We start from the raw sequence: 20,861 nt of genomic DNA, 5'->3' as shown, positions 1-20,861 counted from the left end.
TAAAATCGACAGAGATAAGATGTCCATAAAAAGAGAACCTCACATTACGAGCACAGAGTCTCCTCTCAATATGCAAAGAAGTCTCACCTGTCGTGAGCCTGTGAATCATCATGAATGCTCTGATGGAATCACTGTAAAGGTGCACCCACAGAAATCCTCCTGAGCATAATGCAGCAGGTAAAAGTGTGCAGAGAGGGTGTTTGGTAGCAGCTGCTCTCCTCACACAGCCGTGTGGAGTCACCAGGATGCAGCCTGAGGGGGGAGCTCTTAATCTCTATTTTCTACGGCTTGTGAGAACTGATCAGCTCACCCATCTCACTGTTATCTGATCGTGTTTCAGAGGCTTATCGGATGATCCTTCTTTTTTCTCTACATTTCTGCACCTCTCCCTGTTTTTTCTCTCAGAAATAGCTCAATATCTTATCTTTCAGGAGTACGTACAGTAAGTTATGCAGCTGCCACCAGTAGGAAAATACAGTCCAGAACTTCTGCCATCTAAATCATTACAACAACAACAACAAAAGATTTATTTGTGCAACAATGACTAGTAACTGTCAAGTTATTTAAAATCTTTGGTCACAATCAGTCAATTATAATTTCAAGGTACATTTTAGTAAAAGGTTAAATTTGAACACCGTTGGGTAGGGGTGCCTGTAAACTTGAGAAAGTCTATGCAGGAGTTGTACCTCTTGCAGCAATAACTCAAAGAGTGAGTGAATAATATCCCGGTATTACATGCAAGCCTGTGTTTGACCTCACTTTTGAAGTGTGTGTTCTGCAATCGTACAAACAATCCATCGTTAATACAAGCTGGTGTGTTGACTTAATATTCACACCAAATTCAATGAGCAGCAATAAAAGCACCATTAATATTATGGAGACGTCGGCAGATTAATAAAATGCCTCAGAGGAATTTGGAGAATCAGATGAAGGTGAATGGAGGGGCTGCAAACACACACAAACTACAGAGAGCTTCAGTGAATGCGCCACAAACTGAATCACGTTAAAACGGTAACAAATGAGTGCATGGCATAACCTATCCAGGCAACACAAAGGCGCTTCTATGTATGACATATTGTTGTATCATGGTAGATCTATCATGTCAAGTAGTAATGAGTGCAAACATCTTCAAACTGCTAGGGCAGACAAGAAGTAACCGCATACATTATATAGTATCCAGTAAGACAAAAGCCCTAACATTCAACACACACAGCTGGGACTCAGTACGTTTCAGTAGGAAATGTCTTTTAGACCCAGTTGATGCTCAAGGGACATTAAAAAAAAAATATTACACATGAATACATTTCAATTTACACTGATGTGTTTGTCAAATATCTTGAAAGAATAGCAGAAAGATGACTTTAGGCATCACACATTTGGATTTGTTGTTTACCTTTTGGCATATTCCTTCAGGACTCACCACAGAGTATCAACGTTCACTGATCTGCACAGGTGGCTTGGCAGAGATTTTTACGCTGAATGCCTTTCCTGACACAACCATATATTTTGTCTAAGCTGGGGACTGGCACAGGGACTGGCACAGGGAGACTTGGGCGCCCTTTATGACCTTATAGTGAGGCATTATCATCAAGGGTCTTGCCTAAGGTCCCACACTGGATGAAGCTCATCGCAGCCCCTGGGAAATGAACCCAAGTTTCTCATGAACCAATCCTACATGCAGCCAACTGAGCCATCCAGAGGCTATACATTTAACCCTTGTGCTATCCTAGGTACTTTAACGTTGGGAGTTGGGTCATCTAGACCCACTAGACAGTGCTCTGAACCTTTTTTCTTCAATGATTTGTGAACCTCACTGGTGTCCATGGATTACATGAAATCTTTCCACCTTTATCCACCTTTGTCATGGTAGGGAGAACACGTCAATGTAAGGGTGGGGTCATCTAAGATAGCACAAGGGTTAAATAATCATTTGTAACTGATTTGAATTAAAAAAGGATCATTAGCTATTCTATATTAGCCAGTTATGTAATTACAAGCTTAGTGGTTAAGTGAATGACTGACAGATGTATATCTAGGAGACCTAATTCCAGGTGAAAATGCTCCAAAAACCCATACGTCTATCCTTACATCCATCTTCATTACCCACTGAATCTCTTTCAGCGTCACAGGGCTACTGTAACCTACTGTTGGGCAAACGCAGGATACACACTGAACAGGTCACCAGTCTGTTGCAGGGACACACCCCTAGGGGCAATTTAAAGAACATGCTATGAAGCATGTTTTTGGACTGTGGGAAAAAGCCGGATTGTCCAGAGAAAACTCAGGCATGCACAAGGAGTACATGCAAACTTTACACAGAAAATCCCATCCAGAATTCAAACTAGAGCTTTCTTATTGTGAGGCAATAGCACTAACCACTGTGCCACCGTATGGCCTGCAATAAACTCTTCTTGTTTTTATTTGCCAAAAATTAAAAAAAATTAAAAGATTTGTTGAGAGTTGACCCAATATGACAAAACTTTACAAATACTCATCCAAAATTTACACAATCCTAAACTGCACGACTCGACAAACCAAACTAAGTATTTTTTTATAATGATTATTTAGAGTTCTTATAACAGCGCTGAATTTCTTCAACTAACCATAAATAATTCTAAATTCTAAAGACTCATACTAGTAATAAGAGGCCGAATTTAAGATCAGTAGGACGGCAATGCAACCAATAATCACTGATCATATCAAAATATCTTGTAATGTGTCTCTTTTGTCTAACTAAATGACAAAAATGTAAGCGAATAAAGAGTAAGTTGTTCTACAACAGTGGTTGTGTGTGAAGGAATAAAATGCAAGTGCTTTGTATACTCAAAACACACACAAAATACTCAGTCAAAAAGAAAACTAAAGAAAAAAAAACATTGACTGTAAAGTCAAACACTCCTACTGAGAGTTTCTACAAGAATTTGGCAGGAAAAGGCTGAAGCCAGTATGAATCATAGCGAGAGAGAAAAAATCTAAAATTATAATGGATGTGGCAATTAATAGAAATGCAATAAGGTGAACGCTCAATAATAATGTGCCAATTAACCAAAAACAAGAAGATACTACAATAATTCCCAGGTCAGTAAGTCATGACTTCATACAGGGGTTTTTTTCTCGTGGAAACTGGGGATGTCACAATTCGAAGACCTAACCAATGTTTGTGTTGAAAGTGTCAAAAAATGTTGCTTGATTTAGGAAGGATTTAGCATGTATTGATTTATCCCATTACACTTAGTATAAGCCAACAGAAATGTTTTCATCATTGTTATTTGCTTATTAGTAACTTAAAAAAGAAAAAAAGTCTAAATTTTTTATTTTTGTAACACACAAATCATGTATCAAACTGAAACAAAACCGTCAAGATTTTAAAAAGAACCCTTGCATTCCTAGAGGAAACTGTCCTCAACATCCCACTAAAACACATTAAAGATATCTTTACAAGCAGGGGAAACATCTGGATCACAGGTAGTGATTCATATTCAAAGACTGTTATTTTTCAAGTTGGAAATGCTTTTGAGAGGGTTTCAACAACTTAGGGGTGTTGTTTACAAGTAGGAGGAGAATGGAGCCTGTAGCTAATGAAACCAAAAAACGAAATCATGTCTTTTACCAAAACGTATCTGCTTTAGAACAAGGAAGCAGGCAAAAATGGAGGACAGAATGAGCGGTATTTTAGTTAGTTTTGCGGTACTTTTTTTGATCAATAGTTTTACATTTGATGCAGTAAATTTAACCAGAAAATTTAGGGATGTAAATGTATCTTATATTGGCAAAATTCATATAACTATAAGATATTTCAAATGCCCATTTTACTATCAAAAACATGATGAATTCTAGTGTTTGTATCACTTGATGTGCTATATACAGCGTTTGAGGAGAGTGCAAGAGGTTAGATTTGTTGTCCAACCTTTTTCATTGTTTCACCAAAAGTCATTGTTTGAGGACTTTAAATCAAGCCAGTTACATCAGGCCAAGGTTGCATCAATCATTGCACTAAAAACTGGCTTCAAACCAAACCAATGTGTCACACACCTGCTGTCCATCTGTTTGCAGTATTTTGTGATTCACTATAGTTTTAACATAGAGCATTGCTAATAAAAATATTGCAAAAACTTATAAATAAAAATAAATAAAAACAAACCATTGTTGTACACTAACAAAAACTTGCATGTAATGCTGTAGTAAATGATTTTATTTTTATTGTTTGTGAATTTAGATTAGTTACTTCTAATGTATCTCCTAACATGAATAAACCTTTTTAAAGAGGGATTCAGATGTCAGAAAGGAGGGAATGGCAAATCTGTACTAACATGCCTCTTAAAGTCAAATGAGAACTAAGATTGTTAACTTTTTTGGGAAAAATATACTTTTCATGCTCACCACAAATGAAAAAGCTATGCCAGTTCTAGGACCTGACCCACAACTGCCAACATACTTTCTTTGTTCAGTCTTTATGCGCTTTCAGAGGCTTGAGTCAATCTAGATGTTCTTCATCAGCAAATGCTTCCTTTTACCTGACCTGGGATCATTTTCTTTTAATTTGTCCTGACAGCCTCACAGACTTCCGGCATCAGCAGTAAAGTGTCTATATTCTAACACAATTGTACAAAAACAGTTGATTTTGAGGCTTCATTAATAATCATAAAATCAATAATTTTCAGGACCTTATGAAGGAATATTTAATAATCTTTAAGGAATTACTGTAATACATTTGCTATTTTATACCATCAATAAATTTATAATTAAATATGCAAAAACTATATTACTATAAAAAAAAACAATAAAATGTTATGCCTTTAAAATAATTAGTTGATTTTTGAAACAGGGTTCGATGAGTGTGCTGGTCTGGTTTTTGAGAAAAGTGATGCAAACACAACCACATTTTATACTACGTAATTTTTTAAAAGTGCTCTTATTATCCAATAAATATCACAGCTGCAGATGAATGTTAAGCCTTTACAGACCAATATTAGATCTAACTTGACATTAGAAGAATATAAAAGTAAAAACAAAAGTAAAAGCATTTAAATGTATTTATTTCAGTCTGTTTTAGTTGCATAACTCAATGACTGGAAGTAGCGGGGTAAAAAGTTGAGTTTTTTTATCTTGAGAGGTTCAATTAGCAAGTAAACATTAAGTAGCAAATTGATGTAAATATATTAAATCAGTTTTAGTAAAGAAGACCCATAATTTTGCTGTATCTGAATACAGCTTGCTGCATGCTGTGAGTGCTGATTGCAGCAGCCTTTATTGTTTTGGGTGGGTAGGAGTGGTTTGTGTTCAAGTACCAAGGACCTGCCTGCTCCTTAAGGTTCACACTGCTCTGTGATGGATGTGTGGCATTAATCTGTCAGATGCAGCTAAATTAAGACAATCTGTCTTTCTACATGCACATTCCTCCTGAGCACATAGAAATACAAATTGCATATGTTCACATAGAGATTATCCTTCTGATCCCTAAACTCTGTAATCCCATAAACATCAAAAATAAATCAAACATCCCCAATAATCTAAAAATGCAGTCGATGGACCAGAACAACATGAAGAAGAAAATGCTTTGTTGGATAAGACAGAGAATATCATCATTAGGTATAGTCTATTGTAAAATGTTCTTGTGCGACTTGTTAGTGGTTTCCATAACATTTAGCGTTTAATTATATGTTTTTTGTATTATTTTTTGATGTGATAATACAAATTTTTAAAGCCAAATTCTGAATATTTCAGATTTTGCTGGTCTCACAGCCTGCTGAGCAGGCTTTTTTATTTTTAACAAAGGTAAAATAAATAGCATCTCTTTAACCTTAATGGTCAAAAACATGTTTGCTTGGATTCCCTGTATTTTACATTTCATAAAAAAAGCTTCTCTTAGTAGTAAATAGTAAATAACCAGAACATTTAATAGTAAACCTCCCCTGTAATGCCATGCCTTTACCATGCACCTATTCTGATGTCAAATAAAAAAAAACAAACGGGACATCTGCAGCTTAGTTTCATTGTGTTCTTAGGGATTATGTGATCCAAACCAGAGTAATCTCTGTTATTCCTATACACTGCCTGAATCCACTGTTGTTACCCGGTGCTTTAATTCTAAAGCAAAGAGGCAGATAAGCAGGCACTTCATCCTCTAACAGAGGGATTCACATAATGCTTAAGGTGTCAAAACATACCTTGATTTTTCTTTTCCAACTAAAATGTCAGAGACACTAATATATAAATAGCCTCCACCCAACTCATTACTGCCTACACTGCTTTGATGCATGTGACTTTATAATATTGCCAATTCAAAAGATAGTACATCCTATGTTATTTTGATTCAAAACAATGGACATTAAACTACGGTAAGTTTTCTTACTCCTGATTACTTTTGTGGTGAATTTTGTTCAATTGTAGTGCTACACTGACCCAAAAGAAGATGCAACTTGGTCTACCGTAGGTAATAAGAATGATTAGTCCGGTAAATTTTGCTGCAGAGAATCGAGGCCCTGAGGGTATTCCAACTTTTATAGCAAGAGCACACATTTCACTGCAGCAGCCTGGTCCAAGTGACTGTGTTTGCCTCAGTGTGCAGCATATCCACAGCCCTTTATCAGCAGAAGCTAACAAAGACATCTCTGACCTCTTATCAAGTCGGAAAAACACTTACCTCTTTACTAACGTTTCTGCCTTTACAGATATGCAGACTGCGTGTACGTGTGCTGGGAGCTATCTGTGTTTAGGTCTGACTGGGAAGTGGTTGCACATCCCATTACAGTATGAGCACACACAGAAAGCAGAGTATAACAAGCCCCTGGACACATTTCCATTGGAGCGTTACATTACAGTGACACAGGGGGTTATGACACGTGTAATTCTATGACTGCAATGTTCTGTGGCAATGAAAAACATTCCAGCATTACACAAAAGCCACGGATGCGCAAAAATCCCATAGTGCACACCTAAACGCAAACATGGTTTAGTGTCACTGTCCTGTTTTATGATGTAATATGGCAATGAAGATGACTTTTGTGCATGAAAAACACACAATCAGATCTTAGAGGCTTTCAATCTTGTACTTTAAAGGGTAACTAAACAGTAAAGCAACATCTCCTGACTGTTTACCGGCAGAAATGGGTCTTTAAAAGAGCTGACTGTTGGGCCTTGCCAAATTTATGACAATTTAAAATAAATTTTTTTAGTCACATAATTGATAGCCTAAAACTGTCTGCGTGCTTCCCCTGGTGGTTGAAGTGTGGTAGTAAAGTTAAATTTTGTGATAGTCCCACGAAGTTTCACATCATCATGCTCCACAACTACAGTATAGAAGCCCATCTTTGAACGCTCCAGAGGGCCGGTTAGCTACCGAGAGAGGCAGAGCTTACCCCCAGATGCAAGAGGGATGGAGCTTGCTAAACTGGCCCATGGGCGGCTGGCTGGCCCGCAGACAGACAGAGCCACTGTGGGATGAGGAGACAGCCGCTCAGGCCTCTTAAACCACTATGATATTTTTCTTACTTTCGTCGAGACATTGATAAAAGGATCCTCTAGTTACGTCAAGCTAACCTATCAATCAAAGATCCAAACCACAGCTTCCTCACTCAGCCCGCCTCCCCTAGCCCCATTTTGCATTTTTCAAATCTGGGCTGTGGGTGGAGTCAGCCTCCAACTGTCCTGTTGTGTTACTTTATAAATGTTTTTTTTTAGTCCAGCATGAACCCCTTATTCAAATATTAACTCATCAAAAATTATATTTAATTCAAATGATCTAAAATAAATAAACTATTATATTTACAATAGTAATATAAGTTTTACAAGTCAGCTAAACTGATGAGTTACAGACATTACATTGGGTTCCAATTGGCATATACTGTGGATGATGACTAAATTTCAGGGTTATTTTTAGTTTCTTCCAAGTGGGGAAGGCTTGAAGAGACTTAGCAAGCTTATGAAATCAGGCATCAGACAAAAACAGAGGGGATCACATCTGGTGGACAGCTATTGTAATCCAATTTGGAATGGGTGTTTGAAATTTTACCAGAACCCTCCCCTAAAGGGAAGTTTTATCCCACTCGTGGAGGCTGAGCTGAATCAAATCCACGGGAATTCAATCTAAGACACATGAACTATCTATTCAAATAATTAAATCTTATATGTTTTATGATCAGTTTTTTATGTTTATTTAATCTAAATCTCAGTTTGAGTCAAAACCTTTAATCATTCTATCAAATAAACCACATATTAAAGCTTTTGGTTTTCTGTTCTATTTGACAATAGAGTGAAGCTGGGAGAATGATATGAGCAACTGAGCTATTTTTAGGGCTAGGGAAATGATTAAACCAATAAATCAGACGTTCACCTGCCTGATCAAAGCCACGCCAAGTTTAAAATGACCATTGCGAAATCCATTAGAAGCACCAAAGCACAAAAGACATCACAAAATCCACAAGAGGTCCATTGATGTCAGTTGGGCATGAGCTATGTTATAAATGTAGCCATATATACTGATGTGAAAACAGTATTGATTCACAGCAGGTCCAGCCCGTCTCGTGGTATTTGCTGATCACCAGTGAAGTCCTGCAGTCTGGTATTTAAAGCCCTCTGACTCTGAAACTTAGAGTACAACAGCCGACCTATGGGGTAACATGCAGGAATGATGAATGGGTTCAAAATCTTTATTGCCACAACTCAAATGCAAACTCTGAAAAAGTGAGTAAAGATTTGGGACTGCCTGTTTCATTTGAATCCTCGTGTTTTGGGTTGATCAAAATGAATTAAAGAGAAAAACACTGTTCATTATCACTTAATAAAACTTAAAAGTTCTTTTAATTTGTAAGGACTTTTGGCAAAACAGTTGTTACGTTTATACGTATTAGTTTACAAGTGAAGAACAAAGTAATATACCATCAAACATCTTGCCTACAAACACTTTAGCATTTAAATCGAAGACTTAAGAATCAACACAAACACTTTCTGATAAACTGATAACAGTTTTACCTCCTGCACTGCAGCTACACTGCATAGCTGCTTAGTTTAAAGTCAACAGAGCAAACAACATAGTCAGCAAAAATATGATTTTGTACAGTTCACCAATGCAGGAACAAGTGTAATAAGTAGCAGAAGCCAACGTGAGTGTCTATAATACATGCTGCGTGCCTTTGCAAGTTTGTGTGTTTACTTTATTAATAGCTAAGAACTGTGGCAAGGAACCCTATGTAAATAATTCCAATTCAAAAGTGTAAGAAGGAACTGCATTTACATACTACTACATTCTAGCCATAGAGACATCCCACATTAACCATGTTTATCATAATCTGCATCAGAGATCACAGCTTCGCTGCCATCAGCACAACAGTCAGTGACCTCGAATGATAAAAACTCCCGTCACTCCTTGAAAGACCCTTTCCTCTGTATACATTATTATGTGCACTCTCTAAAGGCTTCAGGAGGCTTTTATAGACAAGCATGTAAACATGATCTATGACATCTGCTTCAATTCTCCTTCCTGCACATGGGCTTTGTACCAAAACTTAATAGCATGCAAATCTCAATTGCAATTCATCTCCTACAGCTGCAGCTCAAGCAGATGCACCTCCTGAGGTGTGACGTAGCATCACAAATACGTTTTAGACACGCAATCCTACACACCTGTGAGACACCCCATTCCCCGGCTGCCTCTTGCGAGGGCCGTGTGAGCTTGACTGTCCTTGCTGTCCAAACATGTTCACTCCGGGTCCTTGGTTTCCAGCGCTGTGCTCATCCAGGTGCTGCCCGTTTTAATGTGCGCTGCTGCTGACGTGCACTGTGGCGTCAATTCATTCAAAACATCCTCTTTCCAGCGCCTCTTGTGTTCAGCTGCTTAAATAGAGCTAAAAATATATGCAATCACTAAACTGCCCTCTGTCCTAGAGACCATGCTTGCTTGTGATCTATACTATTAAAGTCGCTCAGTCCCACCAGTAAATCATGTTCAAAGCCATAGATATCACGTAAAACTACAGGCTAAAGGCTCTCACTATAAGCCATTTAAACAATCAAATCTCGCTCATTCTTTTCCCTGCAGTGGTGCTCTTTCTCCTCACCTCTCCTCTTCTAATGTATGCATCCCCCAGCAGAGCTTTGCTGTCTGAGCATTTCCCGGTACTGAACACTATCCCTGCTCCATTCCCTCTGCAGTCATGCGGGAAATACACAGCAGAGAAGGGGAGGATAAGGAGGAGGAAAGGAAGGAAAGAGAAGGAATTACAGTAAGGAAAGTTTAGCCAAAAAACAGACAGAAATGAGGAGTCACAGCCACGAAAATGCATGAACAATGCCATATAAACTCTTTAACAACAGAATATTTTAATAATATGACAGAAGGTCATTTAAAAGCTTAAAGGAGAAATGTGACTAGCAATATCTTGCAGGCTGCATTTGTTTATTTTTTCCAAAAATTGTTTTCTACGAGATAAACTAAAAAAACTGCACTTTAAACAACTTTAACAGCAAATCCTTCCAAACAGGAGATAAAGATGAATAATGTGAGTTGAAAAGAAATCTGGAAGCATGACAAATGGAAGTAAAGACAAAGCTATAACACCACAGCAAAAGAGACAAATGTCTCCTATCAGTTTATATAGGGGGTTATGGTAAAGGTGAAAAATGTCTTCTGCACCAAGTTTTAGGGTCTTGTGAATTATAGATTAAACTGACAATACTTTCACCCACACATATGCAGCCAGTGCATCCAACTGCAGATGACCTCCTTCTCAGAGTTTTCTCCTCTGCTGCCTCGTCTCATCTGTCCGCAGTACAGCTCTTTAATTTCTTGTTAGTATAACATAATTTTCAGTTTCCACCTAATGTTAACATTTATATGAAATAACTGGACAGAGAATCTGCAGCACAAGAAAACTGGCTTTGGAAGATAAATCTGTGGCATAAAGTTAGATCAAAGTTTTTAACAAATAAAAATATAAATACAAAAAAGATCGAAACGTTAATCATATTGAATGGTTTTGAAGGAAAACTTTTTTTTAAAGTATGTTTAAAACTGGAAAACATCTACTGTTTCATCATGTTGTTACTCTTTTAATGTCATTTAGTGTTGAAATTATTGCTAAAACTTGATTATACTCTTTTGTAAACAATGTTTTTATACTGTTATCCTGTTCTTCTACAAATAGAAAAAGCTGTATTTCAACTAATATTCAGGTCACGTTTCATGCTTTCATGAAACCATCTGGATGATCCAGAAGAGCACTGGGACAATTTCATTTAGTCAGATGAGTCAAAAAGAATTAAATGGCATAAATGCCACTTGTGAGTAAAAGAGAGAGTGTTGAGTTACATCCCAATGTCACCATATTAATTGTGAAACATGGAGGTGTAATCATCATGGTTTGGAGCTACTTTTCTGGAAAAGGGGGAGTATGAATGGCCCTTGAATGGGAGATTCTTGCAAGTTCTTCTTCCAAAAGCTAATTTCTTTAAAAAATTCACAATTTAAATAAAAGTCACTGAAAAAATACTTATGGTTTACAATGTTACTAATCCTACAGATGTTCCTGGTGTGAGAACAACAGAGTATATTAATCAGAATTTACTACAGCTGCAGGTAGAGATAAAATATAAGAGAGAACTGGATTTCAGCAAGAAAGTCTATCAAGTAATGGAAAGTATCCCAACATTGAAGGTGTCCCTCACAACTTCAATAAAAGTACATGTTCTGCAGGCAGATCCTGTTCATAAATGTATGGATGTGCAGCAAAAAAACTAAATGCCAAACGGCGTAAACTTTACAGTCACACACTGATAGCAGCTCGGCTGCCAAACACTGGCACCAACCTCTAACCACCAGAAGGAATGTGGGATTTGGCGTCTTGCCCAAGGACACTTCGACACATGGGCAGGCAAACCGGGAATCAAACCTGCAATATTCTAATCAGAGGTTGACCGCTCTACCTCTTCACCTACATGCTGTTCTGAACTCATCCACTCTCAGTAAAAAGTAAAAAACGTATCCGAAGCAATTCTGAGGAAAAACCAGAAGAACACCAGCAGGGGGCTCTCTCTCTATAGAGAAAACTTCACAAAACCACAGAAATACACACTTTCATTGATGTCATGACTTTGGTGTGTGTCATTATGTTGATTTTAGGAAAGGATATTGGTCACCCTATAATCTAAATACTTTATTTAAAACTGTTATTAACAAAAACTTAAATTCATTCAATAAGACTGTGTTTGGACATAAAAAAATTATTATTATTATTTCCAGATAATGACATCGTTTTCTATAAAAAGTTTTTTTTTTTCATTTATACCCAATTTTGTTTACAAGAGGAAGAGAGCCTAGATGCAGAAAATGTTACATTTGATCACTTTTATTTCAAAAATATTTAAATAAGTCATGAAAAACACCAATACTCCAACAATAAATTTTTAATGATTTATTAATATGGATAGTCACAAAGAAAGCATCCAGGTCCGTATGCATTGAGAAAAATAGGCTTCTAAAATATCCAAATAAATAATGTTTATAGTAAAGTGTACATCAAAAAGACAGATTAACTTAAAGCATTGACAAAAATACAATATTTATAAGCTAAGACTGAACCTGCCTGAAAAATAACCATTTAACTTAATTGCTAATAGAAACATAATGGTTGCTACTCACCCGCTGGAAAAAAGTAAATCCACCTTTTAAATGTTAAAATCCTCCCTGATAATTAAGCATTGACTGGAAGAGTCCATGTCAGGTTTTGCATATGGAAGTGCCTTTTAGATGTTCAGGAAAGGACACAGAGAGGAGAGTCAGATTATATTATATCTGCTGTTTCAGCCCTCCCTCTCCATTCCTGATCACATAGAGAAAAGCTCTCCCCTTCTGCTTTTAGAGGGATAAGATGATAACACTCACCTCTTCAGTTCCTACGCACAGGCTGATGACAGAGGAAAGAGGCAGGGACCAGCTCCTTCTGACAATTACAGATGATTAGTTATCCCCTCACCATGATGTCCAACAAAGCGCTGACCTTGGTATCTGACTGCAACCAGAGCCCTCTGCCTTGTCCTGAGTCAACTTTATCAGATCCCACCCCAGTCACTGGAACAGACGAATGACGGACGGCGAGCAGGACTGAGTGGCTGCTGCAGGCTCAGCTCAATATTCCAAAAGACAGACTACAGATAAGAGCAGAGAGCTGGACGAGTGAGGTGTAGGTCAACTGAGTCAACAGCCAAAGTGATCCTTCTTGCACTTCACACACCTTGATTTATTAACAACTATCCTTTAGGTGCAAGCCATGAGGGCACGCTCTCAGACTCGACATGAGGCCTCTCAATCAATACAGCTCGCCAAACAGAAATCAGTCAAACAGGCGAGTCTCCAAGTGTGGGGTACACCCCCCCTGCAAAACTGGTCCCGGGTGTTCTCACATTTAAGATTAAAATCTATCAGAACGGTAAAAATATTTTGGTAACAGACTTTTTTAGGGGGAAAAAAAATTCTTACAAGTTTGTAGAGCAAAATAAACAATTATGTGATCTCCCTTAGCATAGTCAGATAGCGGTATCTAGTGGCTACAGAAAGAAAAACACGACAACACCTCTGTGCATATCCCTACATGCTCTAAAGAACTGTATCAAAGACAGAACACAAATAATAATAATCCCATTATTAGGACCACTTGTTGAAAAAAATATATATATAAATGAGCTTTTGTTTTAATTATTTTGACAGTATATGCAAAAGGCAAAATGGGAGATGTAATCATAGTTTTTTAAACAGTTTTCAAGAATTAGAATAACAAAAATAAGACGAGGCTTGTGTGTTTTCTGCTTCAACAGCCAATTTAACGGGATAGTTTTACTAGCGATAACATAGTTTGCGATCAATGTGCTCAATAAATGCTGCAGAGTGAAATTGCCTTGACCACCTCATGTGCTCTCACTTGCAGCAGTCTGAAACCAGTTTTCATTAATCTTATTTAAACTCAATACTCTATTTATAAGGGAGGCAGTATTCAATGAAGCATCAACAGGAAGAACAATTTTTGCCTGAACCTATGGATACGATCCACTGCTGAACAAAAGCTTATTGAAACCACTTGTGTTGCAGTTTCAGCCCTAAATGAATAAATAATAAGGATTAAATGGCTCTCCTCTACAAAACCTTTGCTAAAAAGGTCTATTTAGCGTAATTTATTGTTTGAATGTCATGTGCAATAAGCCAAACATAGTGTTAGAACATTGCAGTTATTTACACTTTAAAAAACAAAACAAAACAAAAAGAATTAAATGGATTGATAGCTATACAGTACTTTATTCATGCACACTGTTGCAATCAAAAGCTCTAGCACCCCTGTGTCCTTAACAAACCTATTTAGAGATGTCACCAAATGGTTCATCAATCTTTACGCAGTCACTTGTATTAGGCTTCAAAAATGTGTTAAGTGGCTCTGTGGCTTTAAGCAAAATGAGTGGTCTCTTCCCCATGGCTGCACCAGCTTTACACCTCTGGAACTATTTCATTAATAAAAGCATTTAGTTAGACTGATGTTTATCTGATAGCTTGCATTTTTTAAAGACCAAAACATTTTTGAGAAGATTAATTCCAAATGACTGTAATCCCTGATAGAGACATTTAAATTGTCGCATTAGGGTTACATGTCTCTATGGACTGCAGGTAGAGATTCTCGTCTGCAGAAGAGAATGTTGGTCGATAAGAGGCCTTCAAAATTGTTACAATGTGCAGAGGGTTTGCTGGGTGTTTCATCACATTGTGCACATAATGTAATATTTCTCTTTGACAAATAAGCCTTCATAGACTTCATGAGCACACCCAACACTGAAGCAACCTTTTTTTCTCTGTTAATGTGCAGTTAACAAGATTTTCTCCACAGCTCACCAATGTTTATCACCACTTACTAGATTATTTATCTTGGAAAAAGTAAACACTTAAAAACTTAAACATGAAAAAACAATAATTTGATCATGCTGAAAGAAACCAGTAAGCAAGCATAACAGATTTGATAAACATCTGTGAAACTATTGACACAAAAATACATTTTTTTAAATATTATATTTAGCCTTCTGTGGTTGTTGTTTTTTTTTAGTTATTTTTTTTAGTAGGTTTGGATAAAAGTAATGGTATAACTAAAGTCACCGGTCTAACACAGACATATTTAACACTGTGAAAGGTAAGATCCAGGTTGGCAATACAAGTTGTTGATTGAAAGACAGACATGAACTAATGAAAACATGTTTTTGTTAAAGTGAATTTTGAATCAAACATGATGCTTTGCTGGAAAAAAAAATTAGAGAAAGAAAAGGCTTTCTGATGGTCTTCATTTGGTTAATTTTTACCTATGTAGCAGCAAATTAATCACATGTAGTTATGTTTGTTTAGTGAGATGAGATTAAAGTGGGACCCACTTTGTTCCGCAGTCAACGCTCACCCACACTGACAGAATGCAGCAGAAAGAACTGTCATTTAAATTCAGTCAGAGGAAGCCTAGACGCTTTACTCCCATCTCAAGGGCAGCAGAAAAATTTCAAACTGAATAAAAATTCACTGCTTAAACTATTGACCATTAAGTAGGATTTATATGTGAAGCTATCTCTGCATGCCAACTGAGTATTGTCCCCTGACCATCACTACAATCCAAACCAAAATAATAATCTGTTGGTTACCTTGTCTCAATCTGGCTTTCTTCCTTCTGCCCTTCTTTAAGCTGCGGCTCCACAGCCACCTCTGTGCTGCGATCATCCAAGTCCATCCTCGGGCCAAAAGGCAGAGAACAGGAGCAGCAGGACCCCATTGCTTCCCCTCTGCCACCCTCCTGCTCAGACTCCTGCAGCTCCACCTCTGACTTCCTAACCTGATGAAGCCCTCGGCCAGTAAAGGACTTACTCTTGACAATGTGGATCACTGTGCAAAGAGCAAATTGGGCCCGCAACTGTATATAATCAGTCAAAGCAGGTTCCTGAGTTCAACATTTCCTAATAAAAAGCTTTCCTTCTGTTCTGCAGCACAAATGTCCACTGTATCAGACACAAAAGCTACTCTTTGTTTTTTCTCCCTGTGTTTGGGATTCAACAAACAAACCTCTTTGAAGGCCTAGAGACAGCACAGCAAAACTGTTATGGTTAAACTGTTTAATTACTGCGAGTGGCATCATAAGTCATGCTGGACACAATATTGATGATGCAGTTCTTTTTATGAATTGCTCTGGGCTCAAGTGAGAGTTCTAACTGCTTGACATGTATGAAGGAATAAAAGTTAAAGTTAAAAAAAAGCTTGAGACTTTAACAAGAATAAACACATTTAAAAAACTCTTTTCAATATCAGCTGTACATTTATTACTTTTCTAAAACCAGTTTAGAAATAGCTATGTTCAAAACTGCATTCAAGGTATTAATACAACCTTCTGAACAAAATGTCATCTTCAGTTGGACAGTTTGTATGTCTTTGTGGACAGTTAGGATTTCTGCTTTGTCAGGTCCCATTAAATTCCCACTCAAATCATCTTTTCATCTATTTTTAAAGTGTTCCCAGTGGTCTTTTAATAATAATAATGCCATTTTTAGCCAAAAATGTAAAAAAAAAAAAAAAAAAAACTGTATCCTTTTCTAGGACTGTTTCTGCAGAGCGGCAGTAGTTCATTAAAAATGTGCCTCTGCGTTGTGGGCAGAACTGTTGAAGGCGCAGAGTAAACTCAAACACCAAAGTTACTATTTTTTAACTTCTTTCTCTTTTTTTCTTTTTTTTTGGTTTTTCTTTCTTTCCACACCACAATCAATAAAAACAGGCCTTGTCTGCTTCAAAACCTCCATATTTGTCTCTGTTTCTCTTCACCCTGGTTCCAGTTTGTTTTTCCTCTTTTTGTGTGTCTGCCTTATCAAGTTTCTGGTTACATTCTGTTTATATTTAAGTGTTTGACCTTCTTCTGGAACAAGAACATTTTTCTGCCTTTACTCATTTTGTGATGTGGCCTGGCCTTTTGTGCTTCATGACTTTGTTTGTGATTTAAAATCATTTGGACTGGATAGAAACCGTCCTCTGGCTCATCTGTTTAGGCTATTACAGCACACAGTAAGGAGCATGTTTATTGAATTATTTCCTTCCTATGTGGATGACACTTTCTCCACATGGAAGTCATCACTCTCAAGTCAATCAGTAAACAAGGACAGTATAATTAGATCATCAGTCAAAACCACCTCAGTATTAACCTCTCCTGTGTTTCCCTTTGTAGAAATGCAAAATATTTCAGCCCTATTTTGGATGGGAAAACAAAAACAAGAAGCTGGCGGATGTATCGGAATCAGAAAGAATCAGCTAAATGTTATCGTCTAACTGTGAGGGCTGTCACTGCAGAAAAGAAAAAAGCTGCATACTGTGAGATACTGTATGCTCAGTGGTAACAAATAACACAATGCACAAAGAAGAAATATAAACTTGACTCAGAAGGTTAGTAAAATATTTATTTGCTAAAGATAAGACAGATATTTCACGTCTGCAAGTCAGATACTGATTTCTGCTGGTCATCCCACATTGACATGTCTCCCTACAGATGTGGTAGAAGCAGTACAAAAATCGGAACTGTCATATGATTTTTTTTTTTAGTCAGTAAAACTCACTGCTAATATTGTTTTTGTTTGGCCACATAAAAGCCCTGCACAAAAGCTGGAAGACCAACTGTTGCGCTTCAATCAGTTTAGTCCTTTCAAATGAAAATAAAGACCATCTACAATGAACAAAGGGAAAACAGACACATTTTTTTAAACTAAAGAACTAACCTACAACAACAGGAAAGGCTTTGGCTCTGTTTTAAACACTAATTAGGAAAAATTTCAATGCTAATATTTGGCTATATAAAAGGCTGACCAGAAATTTGGCTCACTATTTTAAGATTTAAAGGAATTTTTTTTTTTTAACATCGCAATATCTTAGAGCTTTGAACAATTATAATCTGGGCTGTTAGTCTGTTTTAATATGTAAGTAACTGAACATGTAACAGGTAAAATATTATTATAGAAATAGATTGTAATCATTTTCAACACTTTGTTCATGTAAAAAGCAATACGTTATTGCAATGTATTATTTTTGTAATGAGTTACTTCCAACTGTGCTTATTGCCAGCTCTTCTGTATATCCATTTTGTTTTGCTCTACTATCGTCTTTTAGTAGAATCTTGGTTCGTAATAATTGTTAGGTGTTTGTTTTTAGATTAGGCTTTATTTATTTTTTTCAGAAATGTTCTTTTTCCCTCGACTAAGTTGTGTCATGGCACTAAACTATGCCATGACACCTACATACTCAAATAACAAACTATTGCTATCTAAATATTCATGTTAACATTAGCACATGCACTAAAAGGAGTTTATAGATATATTATATTAAATATGTCTAACACAAAGTTTATATTCAGCATTAAATGCAGAATGAAAGAAAATGATTTACAATGTTTTAAAGAATAGCTAGAGCCATGAAATGAAAAGGACCCCTTAAACCTGAAACAGCAGACATGACACCTCTTCAGACACCTTCACTCTGCACTGCTCTGTCTGGCACGCTTTCATGATTGCCCAGGAACAAGCCAAACCAATCTAGGAACACGGTTGTTAATAGGTCTCCAAGGTAACCAGCGAATAAGGACTGTACAGATGTAACAATAGTTCTGTGAGGAAACACTGATCGTGACCTTTCCCTCATCAAATACAATTGTGACTTTACCATATAACCAAATTGTACCAATAAGCAAATTTTAGACAAGAAATGTTGATAAAGTCAAGAGAAAATTAAATAGAGACCCATTTTCTGTGCCGAACTTTCCTTCCATAGTTAAAAGCAACTGCCACAATGACCTAAACTGCCCTCTTTCTCCTGATGTAGTCTATTGCAGTTTCCTGCAATAGAAAATATTTCATTGTGGCATTTTCTCCACAAGTGCTTAAATAGGAACAGATCATCCATGTGGAATTTTTTTTGTTCTTTGACTTGTTTTATGCAAAAAGAAAAAAATGTTAACAAATTTTCTTTTTTTCTCTTGTGCTTTTGCATGTGGCAGATAGTCTTCATTTCATTATTAATATTCATATTATAACCGTAGTTCTATTGTGTTGGCTTTTTTTGTTTAGTAATATTTATGGGATTTCACAATCATTTAATTTCAAACTGCACAAGTATGCAGAAAATCCTGCCGGATGTCTCTCATTGACCACATCAGATGCATTCTAAATGTAACTATTAAGTCAATGCAGTTTGTAGATTTAAAATGATATTAATATATAAATATACTAAATAGCAATATTTCAACAGTGAAGCAGAGATAAAAACCTGCACATCCACACCAAGCTACCCAGGCACTGGAGAGCTTCACTCATGGCTGTTCTGCTACACCAGTGTGACATTTGGAGCCCTGCAAGTCATCATCATTAATCTGAGCTGCGTTCATTTCTGAAGGGGTGAAAGGTTTTCGCCACTCGAGAGTTTCTGCTGTTCCGTTCCTTCTTGAAATAAATAAATAAATAAATAATAAATCACTCTGAGCCTGGTTTCCTGCCTCATCACAAAAGGCAAGGAGAACCATTTGGGAGAACACTTTAAAGCAATGTCTGTCAAGCGAAAACTTTCAAACCTGCTGCGGTTAAAACAAGAAAAAGAAACATGTTCTTTGAATGGCCCTGCAGAAAGATACAGGACCTTTTTGAAATTCAGAAAATTCTTTTTCAAAATGCAATTTTATGGCTAAGCATGTACATTTTTCTTGGTTTGTTTTGCTTCTTGAGCATCGGTCAGAATTATAACCATATGTCAAATATAAATAAAACTATAATTTAAATATTGATTAAATACAAATATATTTTATATATTTGGATTAAAGACATCATTTCCATTTTGATACTTGAAGCTAGTTTCCGACATCACATTTGACAAACATTTTCTGACCTCTGCAGTGAGGTATGAAACTGATGTGTTTGCAGAAAGGAAAAGCTTCATTAAGACAGCCTTTAGGGTAACTAGCCTGGAGGGATACTTCTCCTTTTTTTATTTTTTTATTCTACATTAAAAGGCCCTACTTGAAAACTCCCAAAACATCTCATTGCTAAGTCAAGCCGTCCAGGTCAAAACAGTCAGCTATTTGAAAACTGCAAGTACAACCTGAATACATAATAAGCAATGGGACAAAAGGAGGTAAAAAAAAAGTCATTACATAGACTCGAGAAACAGTAAAATAATGACAAAGCACTTGCTTCTAATGGGTACATAAAATAGGGATAAAAGCTGAGTAAGCCGTTTTTGTTGTGCAAGTATTAGTGTGGGTATCAAACACTTCTTTCTGGACCATTCATGGAATTGTAAGTCCACTCAACAATGCAAACTGTGTACTCAACAAGACACCATTGTACCACTGGAGTCATTTTTTGACTTTGAAAGTGAATAATGTGGTGTATAATACACTTAAACAAATCCTGCATGTTGCCAAATCTTTAATTGAAACAATACTTTTTATTTATTTCTAAAAAACACACCTTATTGGGTCTAACCCTCAGATGCACAATTAAAACATGAAGAAGTTTTATCTCTTTCTACTTTAGCTTGAGAATCAGACTTTAAGTAATTTAATAAACTTTACAAAAACATAATATTAGTCATAAAAAGTTCATTTTTTTTACTTTTTTGCTTACTCAAATTAATCTAAGCATGTCTAAGGTGATGCACAGACCAAACTAACCAACAAGCCCCGTCATCTTTCACCTGTACTCTTATCTAGAGGGATTGAAATGTGAGGTTTTCAGAAGATGATTCTCCAACTGGGTCACCTCTTTGGAGAACTGCCAGAACTAAGACAGACACTATTTCAATCTGCTGCCAAACATGGCAACACATCCTCTATTTC

The 20,861-nt window shown here is 36.7% G+C and overlaps 2 protein-coding genes across 40 annotated transcripts in view; one reads left to right on the top strand and one right to left on the bottom strand.

Moving 5' to 3' along the window:
• The window catches only part of nucb2a (nucleobindin 2a), a 58,068-nt gene that overhangs the window by 19,198 nt on the left and 18,009 nt on the right, over positions 1 to 20,861 (top strand). The window lies entirely within an intron of this gene.
• plekha7b (pleckstrin homology domain containing, family A member 7b) overlaps positions 1 to 20,861 on the bottom strand; it is a 66,700-nt gene that overhangs the window by 41,346 nt on the left and 4,493 nt on the right. For 4 of the 39 annotated variants that reach the window (XM_078945206.1, XM_078945212.1, XM_078945201.1 and 1 more), the window contains exon 1: positions 12,878 to 13,037. The exons of 24 other annotated variants lie outside the window; for them this stretch is intronic. Coding sequence is in view for 7 of the 15 variants with exons in the window: in XM_078945207.1 (XP_078801333.1) it covers positions 15,652 to 15,779 (128 nt within the window). In the remaining 8 variants the exon portion in view is untranslated. Of the gene's footprint in view, positions 1 to 87; positions 246 to 7,358; positions 7,415 to 9,621; positions 10,126 to 12,634; positions 12,731 to 12,877; positions 13,141 to 15,651; positions 15,871 to 20,861 lie in introns of those variants that run through there. 11 more of the 39 variants (XM_078945203.1, XM_078945208.1, XM_078945193.1 and 8 more) reach the window with 8 other exon arrangements.

This window comes from Oryzias latipes, chromosome 3 (assembly GCF_053564925.1).
Source record: "Oryzias latipes strain Hd-rR chromosome 3, Olatipes_Hd-rR_3.1".
Lineage (NCBI taxonomy): Eukaryota > Metazoa > Chordata > Actinopteri > Beloniformes > Adrianichthyidae > Oryzias > Oryzias latipes.
Note: the sequence above shows the minus strand (reverse complement) of the source record. Positions and strands in the feature narration are given on the sequence as shown.